At 37.8% G+C, this 18,942-nt stretch overlaps 1 protein-coding gene across 14 annotated transcripts in view; it reads right to left on the bottom strand.

The window, feature by feature from the left end:
* SGMS2 (sphingomyelin synthase 2) overlaps positions 1–18,942 on the bottom strand; it is a 102,295-nt gene that overhangs the window by 41,248 nt on the left and 42,105 nt on the right. For all 14 annotated transcript variants that reach the window (XR_009008333.1, XM_057546512.1, XM_057546522.1 and 11 more), the window contains one exon: positions 119–819. Coding sequence is in view for 13 of the 14 variants with exons in the window: in XM_057546512.1 (XP_057402495.1) it covers positions 119–573 (455 nt within the window). In the remaining variant the exon portion in view is untranslated. The remainder of the gene's footprint in view (positions 1–118; positions 820–18,942) is intronic.

Raw genomic sequence — 18,942 nt, 5'->3', positions numbered from 1 at the left:
GTGCCTGGATAAGACTGAATTTATCAGATAAAACCAAGAAAGATCATTTCAACTACACACCAGCTCACTAAAATATAAACTCATGGCAAATCCCCAAAACATGTTAGACCTTACTTACTTGTATCTCAGAAATAGCCACTGGGTGATCCATAATCCAACTAATATAATTCCATTTATTTCTGATACAGAAAATGCCCATTTCACCCGATCTATGTAATCAAAAAACTTGTCTGGGAGTGGAGGGCTGAGCTCCTTGGGAGGGACCCTCTCGTGCACAACCGTGATCATGACGGTTGTCAGGACGAGGTTGAAAAGAGCGTACACGAAGGCAATGCCTGTTTTCCACCACTCTAGGGGAAATTTGTTCCTCGATTCCGTGGGCATAGCAATTTGGATATAGTCCGGGTACTTTTTGGTGCCCTTTCGCAGCCCATTGGATAAACTCTTAGGTTTACCATTGCCATTTTTGTTCTCTTCTTCAACAGGTTCAGCAGGTCTTGCATAAGTGTTTGCAGGATCGTTGGTTTGGTTTTCCATATGTTCTTCAAGTTTTGCTGTCTCTATGATATCCATTGTCCTCCAGTCTTCAGATCAAAAAGGGAGATGGTAAAGTTCTTGTTCTTTGTGGAAACTCAACTTTTTTTAATCCTTCTACTGCCAAGATCAACATGGACTCTTAAAACTGATTCTGTTTCCTAGTGCAAAACATAGAGAGTCTCCATCGGACTAGTGTTCCTCCTGGGCAACCATCTGCTGTACATTCACCGCTTTCAGGAAAGGAAGCCAATTTTCTTTCTCCCAAAGATGTTACTATCCCACCTGTAAAAACAAAACAGAACTATGTTCAGAAACTGTGCTTGTCCAGTTGTCAAGCATCCAAAACAAAAACATTATCAAAATAAGGAAACAAATACCAAAGCCATTTGCTTTATAAATGTATCGTCCGAACATAGTTAAAGCTGCTGAGATGGAGTTTATTTATAAAACATTGAGGGACTTCCCTTGTGGCGCAGTGGTTAAGAATCCACCTGCCAATGCAGGGGACACGGGTTCGAGCCCTGGTCTGGGAAGATCCCACATGCCGCGGAGCAACTAAGTCCGTGTGCCACAACTACTCAGCCTTTGCTCTAGAGCCCCTGAGCCACAACTACTGAGCCCACGTGCCACAACTACTGAAGCCCGTGTGCCTAGAGCCCGTGCTCTGCAACGAGAGAAGCCACCACAATGAGAAGCCCGCACACCACAACGAAGAGTAGCCCCCGCTCACCGCAACTAGAGAAAGTCCATGCACAGCAACAAAGACCCAACGCAGACAAAAATAAATAAAATTTAAAAGTAAATAAATAAAAATAAAACACTGAATTGTTTCATCTTGGAATTCTTCTCTTTTGGAGCTGATGTCAGTATAAATAGGAACATTTTAATAAACAATTCCTTTTAAACTTCTATTAAAAAAAGTCAGGACCCAGCAATGCAAACACTTCATCAGACACTATCACTTGTTACAAACCGTGAAGTCATAATAAGCTAGAACCCACCCAGAGATCACATCATTCCTTCCCAAGACTGCGATTTTTCTATGAACCTTAAAGGATAAAAAACTGTGATGAGTTGCTTACATGCATAGAATAATTGTTATACTCTGCATTTGTCAAAATGGTCAACTTTCTACTTTCATATTAAAACCTGGAATCTTTTTAAGTGACTACTTTTCAGAACATATTCAAGAACTATGCATTCAAGATACTTTACATGGCACTACCTCTGTTTATCCTTTTATATTCAGAGATGCACGCCATACAGAAGGAAAGCTGACAGCCTTCAAAATAACACAGTGAAAAGATACACAAAGCCTTATTAGCTATGCCCATTTAGGGAGAAATTCTACTCGTTACTGGAAGGATAAAATAATTCACTACAACTAACATGGTAAATTAGTAACTGACAACATTTCGATATAGTCACCACAATTTCTACTGAACAACAGAAATGCAGACCCGGAGGACCAGCTCGGGGCACTTACCCACCACGACACCAGTGATGAAAGGTGTCCTCTGCTTAAAGCACCACAGGCTCTAAAGAGTGAAGATTTCTCTACAACACAGAGCACCAGCACCACCGCTTTTATATGTGCCAGCAACACGGCCCCAGCTGTTGTCAATTTAGGAAAGCAGTATTTTCGTCCCGCTCCAGAACCCAGCCGCCTGAAGAAGTTTTCAAACCTCGTAATTAGTCCCCACCCAGAGTACACTGCACAACTTAAGCACAATCCTTTGCATTTTAAAGACCTCCCTCTCAGGGTAACTTCAGGGGAGAAAAATAGGGAGGAGGAAAAACTCAAAGTGGTGACAGCTAAGCCTTTGTTTAACGAAAGAAAAAGGAAAAAAAAAAAGTTAAAATGGCACAGTCAGTATGGACCGGCAATATTTCTTGACAGTTGTGAATGGCAAATAGATGATCAACCACAAATGTTTACTGTGCACCTAAATGTCCCAGCACTGAGGAATATGTGGGTGCAATTAAAAGGAGTTTGAAGAAAAAAAAAACACTGACCTGAACGTTCACCCAAAGAGCTTGAAGTCTAGCTGAAGAGACGGAACTAAAATAGCAAAACTTTGGAGAAGACTGACTGGCATATTGTTAAGACGAAGAAGGATGAGGTGGATCGCTAGATCAAAATGCAGCCTTAGCTGTATCCCTAAAGAAGTGTACACAGAAAGTCACTGAACATTTCCGAGGAAGCGAAAGCAAGAGGAAAGTTAGCCTGGCAGGGAAAGAGAGGATCACTAAGAGATGGAGATTGGCTAAGAGGTAGTACCAAAAAGTTTGGACCTCTCACCTTTCTACTGTTCTGTCCCTGTGAAAAGCCCCCAGATACTAATGCATCAGAGCAGGGTGAGAAAGGACCAGGGCCCCTCTCTGTAAAAGAAGACTGACAGAGATTCTCCATAGTGCCCTAGCTCAGTGTTGTAGGACAAGTATAATGAAGAGGTGCCTGAGTAAGGCATTTGCAAAACCAAACCTTCAACACCATGGACAACTACTTCTAATGGAGGTACCAAAGCACTAACTCAGCCATTGCCTGTCTCTCGTTACCAACTTCAGGCTACGCCACTCATAGCATCTTGCCAAACTATTATCCAAATTCCGTCCAACTTGACTACTACACATCTGCTCCGAGCCTGGTGTCTATAGTGGAAAGAAGCTTGTTGATTTTGAAACCCAAGTCCACCAGCAGACATACAGATGGTCTTTAAAAAGGTAGCTACCTAGTTCTAGAACACAGAATGTAGAACAGAAGAAAACAGTTACCTTTTTTTTTTTTTTAAAGAGGAAGCGTTCAGCCATCCACCTCCTGGGACAACTGTGAGAAAGACTGAAATAATTAATCCTGAAGAGCTTTGTGCTCCTGGGAGCAATAGCACTCTGTGAGTACAAAGCCCATTTATCAACATTAGTGGCGGGATTGATATTTTCCTTGGGGTTTCATCAAGAGGATTAAGTATACAAAGCACATTCATCATGTGTCAGCCAATCTTGAGATGCAATGTTTATCATCAAGATGATGATTACAACATACTCATTCCTATGGTGAGACCTTCCTACCAGTAAGGATCTGGAAAGTGACAAAAGCCACAATAGTTCCTCTTGAGGGATGGCAATCCCATTAGGTCACTTGTTTAGGGTACTCTGTCAGAGCACAAAGCAGATGAAAAGATTTCCAAGTTCTCTTACATTGCAATATACTGGAAGTTAGTCTAGATAATATTTTAAAAGTTCAAGATCTCTATAGATTAATCTTTCTTTTGAAGGCAACTGTGAAACTCTGAAACTTTTAGTACAGTGATACTGTTTTACTAGGTTTTGTTTTAGTTTTTAAAAACTAAGTATGATTTACTCCAGAAATACAAGGAAGGTTTCAAATTAGGGAATGACTAATTTGTACTTTATTAAGTACAAAAAGGAAATGGAAACAGAAAAGATATGATCATCTTGAGTGAAGTTAAAAAAGGCAGTTGATAAAATTCAGTATCCACTTGATTTGGGGGAGAGAAAGTACTCAATAGTAGGAAAAGAAGTATGTATATAGCTGTGCTCTTTCAATGCCAATATCACTATTTTAGCTGTGTAATATGTGTTCTAATATCTAGTGGAAAAAATCCTCCACTTTTCACCCCTAAGGGAACTTCAGGATCTTTCTGTCAAATTACAAGAAAATATATAATTTTGCTTCTATGTTTTATTTCACCTCTCATAAAGGGTTTGATCTTACCATATTAGTATACAACATTAGTCATTTTCTCTTAATAATCCCAATAGTATTTTTCCTGTAATTTGACAAAAAATGATTCTAAGGCTCATCAGGGAGTGAAAATGGGGGCAGCAGTAGAAGGTTTGTACCAGTAGATATTAGACAACATTATACAACCAATATTGGGGTAATGGTACCCAGTTATTCTATTTTAGGAATTTATCCCAAGGAAATAAGGATGTACACAAAATATTTCTACAAATATGCTTTCAACACAGTTATTTATAAGAGCAAATTGGAAATAGCCTAATATCCAACAACAGGGGATTAAATAAATTATAGCCATCTTAATACTGTATTTTGATATAGTAACTACAGAATTGTGAGACAAGTATACTAATACTATAAGAAGGATGCAGTATCCAATTAAGTACAAACTTAGATCTGAATAGGAGGTGTAGGACCTCAGTAATTCATATCAGAGGTTATGGTTTACCAAAAAATGGGAAAGGGGCCAAGTGACAGAGGTTCAAGGCTCGAAGAAAAGGTGCAAGTGTGAGACTCGTGACTCACTCCCAGTTCTGATCTGAAGCTCACAGACAGCATTCCACAGAAGAGGTTAAATGCAGACATGAGCTCCAGTTGACGGGCTTAGAAATGCTTTGCTTGTTAAATTTGTATGTTGGCCTGTTGCGCATTTGCAGTGGTTAAGAAGATAAGATGTATTAAACATGTAAATGTAGTTTAAAAATTAAGGAAACTTATCTAAGTTTATATGTGGGTTTCAATGTTTAAAAAGATGTAATCTGTTAAAGATAGAGGTTAAACATTGACCAAAGACAATGTGGTGCTAACATTTACAAACTGCAATTCTGAATGAAAGAGATTTAGGCATTGTTTAAAGGCTTAAGAAAAACAAGGTCCTGAAACAGAGTTGAAGATCAATGGAAACAAAAGAGCTGATGAGTTTCGTAACAGACATTAAGCTTTCTCAGCCCTTAAAACAGAAAACCCAGTGGTCACCTTAAAGCCATTAAAAAGTCAAGTTGTATAATAAAATGGCCACAATATAATAGTCCTCAGCAAATGTTACTATGTGCCAGGTACTGTGCTTTGTGTAATATCTAATTATTCCTCATAACAACGTTAGGAAATATTTTAAAGAAAAGAAATTGAGATAAGTGAGATGCTCAAGGTCAGACAGGTAGAAAGTGGCAGAGCTCAGATTTGAACCAGGAATCCAATCTCAGGAGTCCCTGTTCTTAATACCACATCACTACCTCTAGTGCCATTACATATTATAGGTCAACAATATAGTCAGTGAAAAAGATTAGGACTTCCCTGGTGGCACAGTGGTTAAGAATCCACCTGCCAACGCAGGGGACACGGGTTCGAGCCCTGGTCTGGGAATATTCCACATGCCGCAGAACAACTAAGCCCATGTGCCACAACTACTGAGCCTGTGCTCTAGAGCCCGTGAGCCACAACTACTGAGCCCGCATGCCACAACTACTGAAGCCTGCACGCCTAGAGCCCGTGCTCCTCAACAAGAGAAGCCACCACAATGAGAAGCCCGCGCACCTCAACGAAGAGTAGCCCCCGCTCGCCGCGACTAGAGAAAGCCCGCGCGGAGCATCGAAGACCCAACACAGCCATAAATAAATAAATAAATTTATTAAAAAAAAAAATAGATTGAGACCATCAATGACAAGTTTTTTTAAAACAGAGAGATACATAAAATACATAGGAAAGTCTCCAGATAACATTACAGGCATTTTTAAATCTTCATAATTTTGCAAAAATTAATATAAACTTAGAAAAAAATTTAATATATAAATCACCTCTCTTGGGGGGGAGAGGGAAGGAGCCTGTTAAGTATTTCCCTGTTACCCATACTTGCCATTTAATTATAATTACTGTAACTAACACTATATTACATTTATAATATAGGTACATTGCTATGTTAACAGGATCCAGTTTAGCTATAAAAGTTTTATGCCTATAAAAGTTTTTGCAGAGACCAAGACATCTTAGCTTTTCCTTATTAACGTTCTTAGAGCTTAATTTACCTGTAAAAATCCTCCTGCCTAAAATGGATAGGCATTAACATGCTTACAGAAACAAGGGTGCCTTGTGAGTCATGGCATTCTAATTTCAGAAACACCCATAAAATTTGTTAAATATTTTTACTAACAAGTTCTTGAAAACTGAAAAGAAGATCCACTGTTTATTCAAAAATTATTGTGTATATTTGTGAAATACTTTCCCAACAAAAGTAACATGGAAAAGAGTCCTTGTCATACCATTACAGGTCCCACATCTGTACAAGTATGATAGATTTAAATTAGGGAAACGGACAGGTGGGTAAGGTGGCTTGTGACACTGTTCTGAGAATGGACTGGGGAAAAAAACCTTTTTTTTTTTTTTTTTAATTTAAAAGATAGAATTGAGGGCTTCCCTGGTGGCGCAGTGGTTGAGAATCTGCCTGCCAATGCAGGGGACACGGGTTCGAGCCCTGGTCTGGGAGGATCCCATATGCCGCGGAGCAACTGGGCCCGTGAGCCACAACTACTGAGCCTGCGCGTCTGGAGCCTGTGCTCCGCAACAACAGAGGCCGCGATAGTGAGAGGCCCGCGCACTGCGATGAAGAGTGGCCCCCGCTTAACGCAACTAGAGAAAGCCCTCGCACAGAAACGAAGACCCAACACAGCTAAAAATAATACAAAATAAATAAATAAATAAAAATTTTTTTTTAAATGGTAAAATTAAAAAAAAAAAAGATAGAATTGAAAAAGCAACTACCCATGACTGTAATTCTGAACTCTGGAAGAGATATGCTCGGGTAGAGAATAGACGTTTTGATTTTCGGTACAAATTTACTATCTCACGCTAAGGTAGACTGGACAACTATAGTTCTGTATCCAGTTGTTATAAGAGAAAGACTCAGCCTATCAATAGTGGTTGCTGGTGGGAATGGAGAGTGACTGCAAAGAGGTTGGAAGTTTCCTTGGGGGAATGATGGAAATGTTCTAAAATTAGATCGTGACAATGGTTGCACAATTCTGTAAATTTACTAAAACTCATTTAATTGTATCCTTAAAACACATGAATTTTATAGGATGAAAGTTATAACTCAATTAAGTTTTTTTTTTTTTTAAAGCTATAGCCCATCGAGATACATGGTTTCTAAAGAATTAGAAACCAGGGACTAACCCATGTTCTGTTATTATATTCCAGGCTCGCTTATCCCTTTCAAGTGCTGTACTTACCAGCTGAGCACTTCTTTAGCAGTGACTTGGAAATAACACACATTTTAAAGTTTTCTACAGACAGGATCAAGAACCAGCCAATAAAATGCAAACTGTTTTACAAAATTTGTGTAAACTGCTCCAAAAATAAACTTGTAACTAAATAATATGAAGTGACCAAAAACAGAAGGATTTTCTAACAGAATTCATCAAAATTTACTATGAGTTGGATCCCAAGGAAAAAGAGATGATCTGTTTTCTTTCTCACCAAAAAAAAAAAAAAAAAAAAAAAAATGATCACTTTAACTGGCAAGGTAGACCATTTAATACTTGCTGAAATGCATACTACTTATTTACACAGAGCAAATATTAGCTGTGCAAATTTGAAAACAAATTGTGGGACTGGGAGTATTTCACAGGAAGGGATAATCTGCAGTCCACAGGGCAGCCTGAGAGGGCGGTACAGCACTCGGCCTGGAGCAACTGTTTCTGACATCACTAAGTTTGATAGAATAAAGTACCTTCACTAAAATCTGACATGCAAAATGTTTCATAGGATGTTTTAAATTTTGGCTTCTATTTCCTGTTCATCTTTTTATTTGTGGCTGGAGAATTCCGAAGATCAGATCTGATTCCAGGAGAGGAATCTTAAAGAGAGGTGGAGACCCAGGGAAAGACAATTTAACAATCCCTGATACAATGTGGAACACGTGGTAAGGAGAATGAACGAACAAATGAATAAATAAAGGAATGAGCAGGTAGACGAACAGATTAGATTAGATAAGTAAACACACAGACAGACAGACAGGACCCTGAAGATAGAAGAGGGCTGTAAAACAAGGTGAAAGACTAGGGAATATTTTAAATAATCCTTTGTATTTCTTTGGGAAATACCCTAAATCAGAGGTTTTGAGAGTTAAGGGGTAGAGTGGGGGAACATCACACATTTTCCCCAAATACTGGATTATGCTTGCCCCAAACCCCTTTCCCCACCTCCATTCCTGATACATCTAGGAGCTTAGAGAACTTCTGGAGGATAGGGGTGGATGGGCTTTCCAGGTGGTTTCTTTCTCCTTTGCCTGGGTGTTTTCAGTGTTGAGAAAAAAGAACAAGGCAGGCATTTTTTACTTCCCACCCCCTTATGAATTTACAGCCAGTATGATAAACCCATGACCCCGGAGAATAAGTAAGGTAGGTTGAAGGTTTGTGTTTGTGGTAAAATGCTTATAACTACTTTAGCAGGTGAGCAAAGTAAGTCCCCAATAATTTAAACAAAGACATTTGTACTTTTAACAACCTGAACTGTGATTCTGTTAATTCCCGAGCAACCCTGCCAGAGAGATGTTTGGTCAGAGAATCATTCTGCGCTAACTGGCAGCATCGCCTCCATGTTTAATGGTCAACAAAAGCTGCTGGCACTGGTTTAGTAGAAACACCCTGGGGGCTTTATCAGAAAGGTTAAATCTAACAGCCTAACTGAACAACAGCGGTAATTATCTGTTTCTGCATTCCTAGCTTTCCTTATACACCCCAAAGGTTTATATACCTAGAAACTGATTCCTGTAGGTTTTAATACTTATTACTCTGTAATAGGAGTCTGCACAGATTACCTACTGAAATGACAGGTTTCTGAAAACCATTAAAAAACTACTCCATTTAATATTTTTAAATGACAGTGGAGCTTACATGTTCTCCTAACAACAGTGGCTGGTTTGAGAAAGAGAGAAATGCGGAAGCTAGGTCTAAGCTTAACACTACACTCACAAACCACACAACATTTTCTAAACTATATTAGAGATCTCATGCTAAATAAATAAATAGATCACAAAGTCAACAGTATATTTCTTTGTCAACAACAACAACAAATTTTCTAGATTTGTTGGAAGCATAGTATCTTAAATATTATAGGAAAACCAGGAGAAGAAAAAAAAAAAGGATAGTTCCTTAAAAATAATTTCATAATTCTTTCCTTTAATAAAGCTCTTTTACTACATGCCTTTCAGATTATTATAAAATACACCTGTTGATTTCTCCCTCTACCACGTAGTGACCAAACTTTGTGTATATTTTATACAATTTCAAAAGTTTGCATAAAATAATATTAACAGGCTATTTAAATGAGTATTCCAAAAAATGACATCTTGAAACTTTGCTTGCTGTTCACTAGTACATTAGAAGACAATATTAACACTTTGTTTTGAGATTTGAGTGCAATCACCTTTAAGCAAGAATCCATAGAAAGGAGTTAAATAATCCTGCTCTAGTGTGGAGGCAAAGGCGAGATTTCAGCAGAAACATTTAACCCAGAGCTTGCGGTTAGTACAGTTAGTACATTTCGTAGTTGTAAACAGAGGCAGATGCCTAAGAACAGGAAGCTTACTCAATCCCCAGTGCTGCTTCAGAAACTGCACCTAGGTACACTTTAACACAATTTCCTTGTAGAGGTCTAAAGTCTAGAATTAGGACAGTTCAATATGTATTCAAAATACAATGGGTTACTTGTTATTATATTTCTGCTTAGTGCTCTGTACCAACAAAACAAGTGCAAAAAATCGCTTAATATAGCCTAAGACATTAAGGGGAACACTTCCTGTTAGCAAGAATTAAATGCTGAAAAATTAAGGAAAAGGAAGCTTCTAGAATCTGCACCTTCAGCAGGTTAGTCCCATCTGCTTGCTGCAATCTAGGTGTGGTGTTCTACAGGCTTTGGTAGAGGGCAAAGGCAAGTGGGGAGCAGGAAGGCTAGACAACTCTTTGGGTTTTAAAGTCCTGTGCTGCAGCCCATCTGGCGTCCTCAAGGCAGAGCACGGTTTCATATAAGGAGAGGACAAAGTAAGAAAAGAAAGCAAGCATGGAAGACCCAGAAAGGTCTGTATAAAGCCCTCATTTCTCATTCTCTTATGCCAACCACAAAAAGGTTTTTTTTGCAATGACTGGCCGAATAAACCATTGCTTTCAAATGGTATGAGGCTATAAAAAGCCATACCTTCTCCAAAGCCATTAAGGTCACTATATTTGGCTTCCAGAACTTAAACTACTATGTTGTATTTAAATAAATTATTTCTTTCTCAAAAGCACTTATTTGACCAACGCTTCCAACCTAGGCTTTGGTTTCTGCATATAACTCCAACATAAGGAATGGCACATGTGGGGAAGAGACAGCAAAAGAGTAACTAAAAAGATGAAAATCCTGAGTCTAACAATGCCCTTTTAACAATTTTAAGGAATACAAGTGACTGTTATATTGGGACTTGAAATAGATCTATAAAATATTTATCTATCAAATTTTAACTTATCTTAATAAATTAAGGAAAAGAAGAAACTCAGTGTCCCTTTCTATAATTTTCACCAGAAAGTTTGCATATTTAAAAAATTTCATTTGAAGGAAATAAAGAAATTTGGTTTATACACCATAGTATTTAAATATTGTTTTGCGAAATATTAGTGAATATCTGGATATTCAGAATAACTGTCAACAGGCATGGTCTGCTAGGGAAAATGAGGCTGCTCAGAACTAAATCTCAATGTCTTTAGCAAGAGCAAGTGATCCAGGAACCTTCCGCTGTGTCAAAATGTTTTGAGGCATTTCTCTCTCAAAGCGGGGAGAACAGTGCACTCAAGAGTTTTATTTCCTTTTGTGACCAACTGCGCTGGTTCACAAAGTTGCAAAGTTTAATAAACAAATGTGTCTTTTGTTGCCTACTCTACGAAATGTCCCCTGTATGAAGCTTGAGCACTCCACCACAAAGCGTAGGTGGCTGTTGGTACAATAAAGACCACAGAGTGAGTTTTTGCACACCACGGGTTTCGTAGTGACCCTTAGCCAACTGCCCGTTTCTCTTAAGCAAAAATCTAGAACAGGATACACAGTTCTTATTTTGTATTTCTTTTAGGAATACCATAATATGAGGAATTTAGTTCTAATACACCCGAGCTGTCCCTCCAGGAGATAATTAGAAAAAGAGGGAATAGAGTATGGAAAGAAAAGGGATAACAGAACAAGAGTCGGAGTTTTTACAAGGAAGCCTTAAAAGAGAAAGACAATATGGAAAAGTATAGACATCAGAGCTGCACTTAAATGGCTCCTAGTAAGACATGTTCCATAAAAGGGCACTTACAGCTTGGGGAGTCCAGAGGAGCACTGGAGGTGAGCATTAATCCTTGTCATCAAAACCAGGAGAGCCCAGAGGATTTGGCTAGAATACCAAAAAACTGGTAGGGATTGGGGGCTGGCACTGTTACACAGCAACATAGTTTTGAAAGTCTGGGGACCACCTTTACTGAAACATTTCTACCCAAGCAATAGTACACACAACCACAATAAAATTAATTCAGCATATGAAAAAGTCAGATATTCTATTTAGCAGAAATGGTTAGGTATTATATATAAATAAATAAATATATAATTATAACATACAGATAGGTTCTATACAAATAACATGTAAAATCCTTTAAGTATGATGATTTATTTAATCAAGGCTTTCACGTGGGCCTTGGCTCTCATCTTTATTTGCATATTAAGTCAGCTTTTCATTCTCACAATCTTTGCAGTTAGGGCAGGTGATTTCATGAACCCAAGCCCTGAAGTCCACCCTCAAAAGCCACTGGGAGAACATGGAAAGAGACAAGAGGAACAGAGAATGATTTTTGCTGGTTTATCCATGCGGTGAGTGAAGAATGGTCAGGAAAGGAAACAGAAGTAAAGGATAATATTGCCAGAGTTCACTGCCTTACTTTCTACACCTCCTCTGACAAATCCTAAGAAAAGAATTTCTGTGACTAAATGTCTCCCAATTTCTAAAAACAAAAACTTCCTACAGAATGTCTCGTTGACAGATTAAATACGCAAGCTTCTACCCTACTGTAATCCATGGATAAGAACACTGGAAAGTTACCTTGAAACAAAGCCCATTAAAATGTAGTTTAAGCTGTAATCAGAAAGAAGCATAAAAAATACGAGTTACTGGTAGGATCATAAATCGGTACAATTTTTTTGAAAATCTCTCTTTTTAAACACATGATAAGTTTTAAAAAATGCTTATACTTCTTGACATATTATAATAACTATTACTGACAATTTATTTTGGAACAAATTTTAAATACAGAAAAAACATTATCCAAAAATACATTCAGTGAAACATTAAAACAGTCTAAATGTCTACAGTAGACATTTTGAAGGATCCATGAAATGCATTAAACTTACTGTTTAAAAAACAGCACCATATTCTTATTTTCTTAAAATGTAAATGTATGACATTTTAAAAAACAAGTTAATAATAAATACACCAAAACAAAGGTAAGGTGTTAATGCTGGTCGTGAGATTTACCAATTTTTTTTTTTTAATTTTATTTATTTATTTTTATTAATTAACTAATTAATTTATTTATTTTTTATATTTATGGCTGTGTTGGGTCTTCGTTTCTGTGCGAGGGCTTTCTCCATTTGCGGCAAGTGGGGGCCACTCTTCATCGCGGTGCGCGGGCCTCTCACTATCGCGGCCTCTCTTGTTGCGGAGCACAGGCTCCAGACGCGCAGGCTCAGTAATTGTGGCTCACGGGCCTAGTCGCTCCGCGGCATGTGGGATCCTCCCAGACCAGGGCTCGAACCCGTGTCCCCTGCATTGGCAGGCAGACTCTCAACCACTGCGCCACCAGGGAAGCCCTACCAATTATTTTTGTTTTATTTGGTACTTTCCTATTTTCTCCAAATTTTCTGTGATAAAAGTATTCACCCATATATCCAGATACAACTGTATTCTCAAATAATTTATTAAAATTATGTTTAAGATTTTAATGATGAGGAAATTACAGTATGATTTCAGCAATGTACACATGTATGTTACATATATATTTTTAAAAGTCTGAAGAAAATATACTGAATATTAATACTGCTTGATGAATTTATGGGTGATTTTAATTTTTTTCTTTATTCTGGATTGTATTTTCTAATTTTCCACATTAATCATTCTTATAATCAGGAAAATGCTAATGGCTATTTTAACTATAGAAGTATTGACAGAGTTAATTTTGGTTCATACAATTTCAAATATGTAAAAAATGCACGTACAGAAAAGTCAGTGCACAAGTACACTAAAATATTAAGAATGGTGTCCAAGTGGCAGGAGTATGAGATTTTTTTCCTTCCTACATTTGTGTAGAGGCCACATTTAAAAACATTTTCATTACCAATGTGTCATTTTATAGCTAAAAGTATTGGAAACCACATATAGTTGTTGCTGTTGTTTTCACAGAAATATGTATTTACTGAAATCTCTTTATTTCATGTCTTCACTCAGCCTCAATCAACTGCAATAAAAAGTATATGCTTAAGAATGTTGCGTTTTGGGGCTTCCCTGGTGGTGCAGTGGTTAAGAATCCGCCTGCCAATGCAGGGGACATGGGTTTGAGCCCTGGTCCGGGCTGGGAAGATCCCACATACCGCAGAGCAACTAGGTCTGTGAGCCACAACTACTGAGCCTGCGCTCTAGAGCCTGTGAGCCACAACTACGGAGCCCGCGTGCCACAACTACTGAAGCCAGAGCACCTAGAGCCTGTGCTCCACAACAAAAGAAGGCACCACAATGAGAAGCCCGTGCACCGCAACGAAGAGTAGACCCCACTAGTCGCCAACTAGAGAAAGCCCGCGTACAGCAACGAAGACCCAAAGCAGCCAAAATAAATAAATAAATTTATAAAAAAAAAATATATAGTGCTATGAAGAAAAATAAAACAGGAGGGTTATTCAAAGTTAGATCACCAGGCTTATGAGGCAACACTCAATTTAAAATTTTTAAATGAATACTCATTATCAGAAAAAAAAAATCAGTACACCATCAAGTCAAAAGAACATCAAGAACATCTATGTTCCAACCTGCTGAGACCCAATTACAATAAATAGCTTCTAGAAACCTGCACAAATATAACTTTTAAAAAAATATTTATTCATTTATTTGGCTGCTCCCAGTCTTAGTTGCGGCATGCGGGACCTTTTAGTTGCAGCATGCGAACTCTTAGTTGTGACATGTGGGATCTAGTTCCCTGACCAGGGATCGAACCCAGGCCCCCTGCATTGGGAGCGTGAATTCTAGCCACTGGACCACCAGGGAAGTCCCACAAATATAACTTTTTAAAACTAAAAAGGAATTCCACCGAAAATGCTCCCATACTCAGTTGTGGATTTTTGCTTTTGAGTCCTTTCCATTTCTAATAGATTGAAATAATGTATGCATGTTTACAGTATTCTAATTCTATTCTATTTTTTAGAAGTCATAATGGACTTTTAAAAAAATTGATCACCCCAGTGCATCTTCTAAGAAATGTTTAACCCACATGAGGATTTACGAAAAGGTTAAAGATGCAATATTATTATATAAACACAGGAAGAATAAAAACAAAGATATTATGTGGGGACAGAAGAGCTGAAGCTATCAAATATCTAATAAGGATTCAGAACTCAATTTGACTTTCGATGAAGAAATTTTATCTTAAATAGGTAGGATAGAAACTACAGACATAGAAAACTTTAAAAGCTGTTTAATGAAACAGAGTGACCAAACTCAAGATAAGCAATACTCAAAGGTTAAATATATAGCAAATGTTGCGACACTGCTGAAAGCCTGGAAGGTGAGGCAAATGAATGGCCAGCCAACCAGAAGAGAGGACTATTTCTGGCCTTCCGTTCTGTGTGGAATTGGGCTCTAAGTGCTCAGGAAGGCAGCAGAAGAGAAGGCTGGCTCCTATCCTCAAGAGGTTTTTGATTAAGTAACTCCCACCCTCCCCCTTCCACCCAGAAGTCACTTTAAAAGACCAATGAGCAATAAAAACAACTTTTACAAATTAGAGAAGAGCCTGAAATAACATTTGAAGTTTAGTAAAACCATGTACCTGATAGAAGTAAAAGTAAAAAGAAAATTCAAATAATGAACATAAAAGGGGAGGTTGGGGAGGGACACATATATATATATGTCTTAGAAACTTTAAAAGTCTAGGGTATATAGATGAAAACTGAAAACAAAAATTTTAAAAACTAGAAGTCTTTTTTTTTTTTTTAAATAGCTTTTTAAAATGCCAAGTTCCACTAATCAGTAATGAATAGAAAATCATTCTATTAGGTTTAGCACTGGTCTATCCTTGGGAGTAAACTATGGTCAGACTTTTCTACAGAGTGAAGCAGGTTTAGAAAAACACAGGATGATTAAAAGCACTGTCTCTAAACCTGAACCTCATGCCAAGAGGTAGTCAGGAAACGCTATAAACTCAATGCTCAATTAGTATCAGGAAGCTAAAAGATGTAATTCCATATTTAATCTTATTTCCATTAAATGTAATTTTCATTCATGGCTCTATATAAATAAAAGTATTTGACTATAAATACTCACTTGAAATTGTTTTTTTAAAAAAATGTTATCAAAAACCTATATTTAAAATAAATTGAAACAAAGTTAACAGCCTAGAAGTTTTTCATTTTCTGGTTTTTTGTTTTTGTTTTTTTCTTCTGTAGCTTAATCCGCAGCAATAAAGATATTAGAAGATTGCAAGCCCGTTTCCAAGGCTTGTACTGAACAAGACCAAAAATGACATTCTGGTTAATAGGTTTATATACTTTAGAGGTACTTCTTCAGAATGTCAAAAAGGATGATGGGTTGATGGGGGGTATCTTTAAAGGAAATGAAGGAATTCCATTGGGGGGGGGCGTTATTTGTAGGGTAAATAAAACCTTAGTTATCATCTGGGCTTCAAACTCCCTCCTTTGCTCTCCTGACAGTCACCCCAGGTCCTGTCCATCTATCTACCTAACTCTGTTCTCTCTAGCTTAGTTCAGCTCACAAACACCCTTCCTGACAGAGGGCGTGAATTAGTCCAAACATATCAATAACCACAACAAATTTTTAATGGATTAAATCCATCCACCAAAAAGATACATTAAAAAATTTTTTTAATAAAAAGAAAGCTGATGTAGTACTAGGAATATCGGGTACTACTAGTATTTTGGACTACTGAATACAAAGTGAAAGTATTAAGAAGAAGTGGCTAATAGAGAACAGGTCACTAAGAAGACCCGAAGTTATGAATCTTGCACAAGGAGAAACTGAAGCGCCACAGTCACTGTGGGAAAAGGACTGAGCAGGTGCTTAATGCAGCACTCCCTCCCTCTCTGGTTTTGTTCCCAGTCCATTTCCTGCTTTACTGGCTTCCTTAAAGCCCTTAAATGGCTCCCTATGGCCAAAAGTCCATTGCTTATTTTGACTTAAAAAACAACAACAAAAAACAAACAAAAACAAAACACCTTACAATAGAAAATTTCAAATGTTGTACTGAAAGTAGAGAGAATAGTACAGCAAACCTCATCAGCTACAATGATCATCATGAGAAATCTATTTCATCTATCCTCTACCCTGGGTTTTTTTGGAAACAATCCCAAACATCATTTCACTTGTAAATATTTCAGTATGCCTCTTTAAGGCTCTCTTTAAAAAAACAAAAACAAAAGCAAAAACAACAAAACACTAATGCCGTTATAGGTAAACAAACTTTATTTAATGACAAATATCTGATCAGATCACCTTTCCCCAATTATCTTTTTTCCCCAGACTGCTTCTCAGATGCTGGTGTGTCCTTCTGACGGGCGACACTGCTTACAAGGACCTTCATAATCTGGCCTCTGCCCTCCTTTTCAGGCTCAGTTTGTGAGTCTTTTTTTTTTTTTTTCCTTTCCCTAAATCCTGTGTTTCCAGACATAACCGCTTAACTTCTGTTCCCTTCACATGCAATATCTCCTCTTACCAGGCCTTTCCATATAATTTTTCAGCAGCCCCAAACCTCCTCTCGCCCCTACCCTCTTGCTTGCCCACCTGCCTCTCATGCTTCAGGTTCCAGCTTAGATGTCACTTCCTCCAAAAAACCTTTCTTGCTACAACTCCTGGACTCAGAAATGAATTGTCAAACACAGCACTCACTGCCCAGAGAGGTTACAAAACCTAGTGTCCCCGTTGAAAGACAAATGCCAATTTATAACTTCCAGCTTGTTAGATAGAAACCAACCTTCCTCTCTGGGGTGATTTGTGTCTGACATTTTCATGGTACGGTCACCATTCGTTACTTTGCCTTTTGACTATACATTCATGCACAATTATTATACAGACCTCTTATAAATGGTGTTCTAGAGGGGCAAATCAGACATCAGTGCAAAGATTTCAGTAGTAAGAAAATCCACAGAATTACTTAAACATTATATTTAATAATCATGAAGCTTTCAAATGTGAATTAGATATTTGGCAAATATCTGGGTGTGGTAGCGACAGGGACAAAAGAGCTAGTGGCAAAAGAAGACCCTAACTCTATAAAAAGCTCAGAATCCTATTGTTACTGGAGCAGATAATTGCTTCATTTTATTCTAAAAGTGGCACCAACTCTAAAAACAAAAATGCACTCATCAAGGACATTAGTGTACTTCAACAGATAACTGGCTAAATAAACAGATTTTCTCTGCATAGATTTTCACCAAAGTGCAATCAGAAACCTATATTTGAAGATCAAGTGTCAGAAAGTTTTCTTGGAAATGTTGGTTGACCACTTTGGTAGCTTTCCTTATCTACAAAAATAAGGCCATGCATAATAACTAGGTAGATGAGAAAATTTCTCTGGGGCTTTAACAAATCTAATTCACATTGTGAAGTCAATGGATTATTGTATTTTTGGTGATTCCACCAAAGACGGTTAAAGAAGGCAAACAAAAATCTCATTTCTCACAGAAAGAAAAGAAGTAGGGTAAGGTACCTTACTGATAAAGGGTGTACTAACCATCAGAGGGTCTAGGTATTTCCTCTTAGTGCTCAGAACACCACGAGATTGGTCCTATGGGTGAGAAATCGATTCTCTCAAAGGTTTAAAATTTTGTGGCATTTTAATTAGCTTGATGCAGGTAATTTATGGGTAACAGGTCCATATGAGTTTATTAAAACAATGAACAACAAAAGTTCACTCAATAACCATGGCCCCTAAAACATGCCCTTGCTACTACCAGAAAAAAAATAAATACAGGTCAACCGTGCATGGTAACATCTTAGAATCCTAAGATCTGGGTTCTAACCTTGACTCTACTACTTGATGAGAATTAAAGCATTCCCCTTGGTCCTCAGTTTCTTCTGCCTTACCTGTCTCACATTTTCAAATAGGGGACTGTGTTAAATGATTGGCCATTGGCATATTACAATTTAAAAATGGTTAGCTTATGTCTTTATTTCTCAGTGTCAGAAGTCATCCTGTCAGAACAGACCACATGAAAAGGGAAATAAATTCATGGAAGAATCACCCATTAGGTTCCATCCACTATTTGGGCATCTGTATGGAGTAAGAAGACTTTTGCGGGGGGCCTGATGCAGAACCCCTTTCCTACCATGATTGAAGCCAATTAAATAAGATTTTAACAAAGAGCTTCTGACC

This window comes from Balaenoptera acutorostrata, chromosome 5, assembly GCF_949987535.1.
Source record: "Balaenoptera acutorostrata chromosome 5, mBalAcu1.1, whole genome shotgun sequence".
NCBI lineage: Eukaryota > Metazoa > Chordata > Mammalia > Artiodactyla > Balaenopteridae > Balaenoptera > Balaenoptera acutorostrata.
Note: the sequence above shows the minus strand (reverse complement) of the source record. Positions and strands in the feature narration are given on the sequence as shown.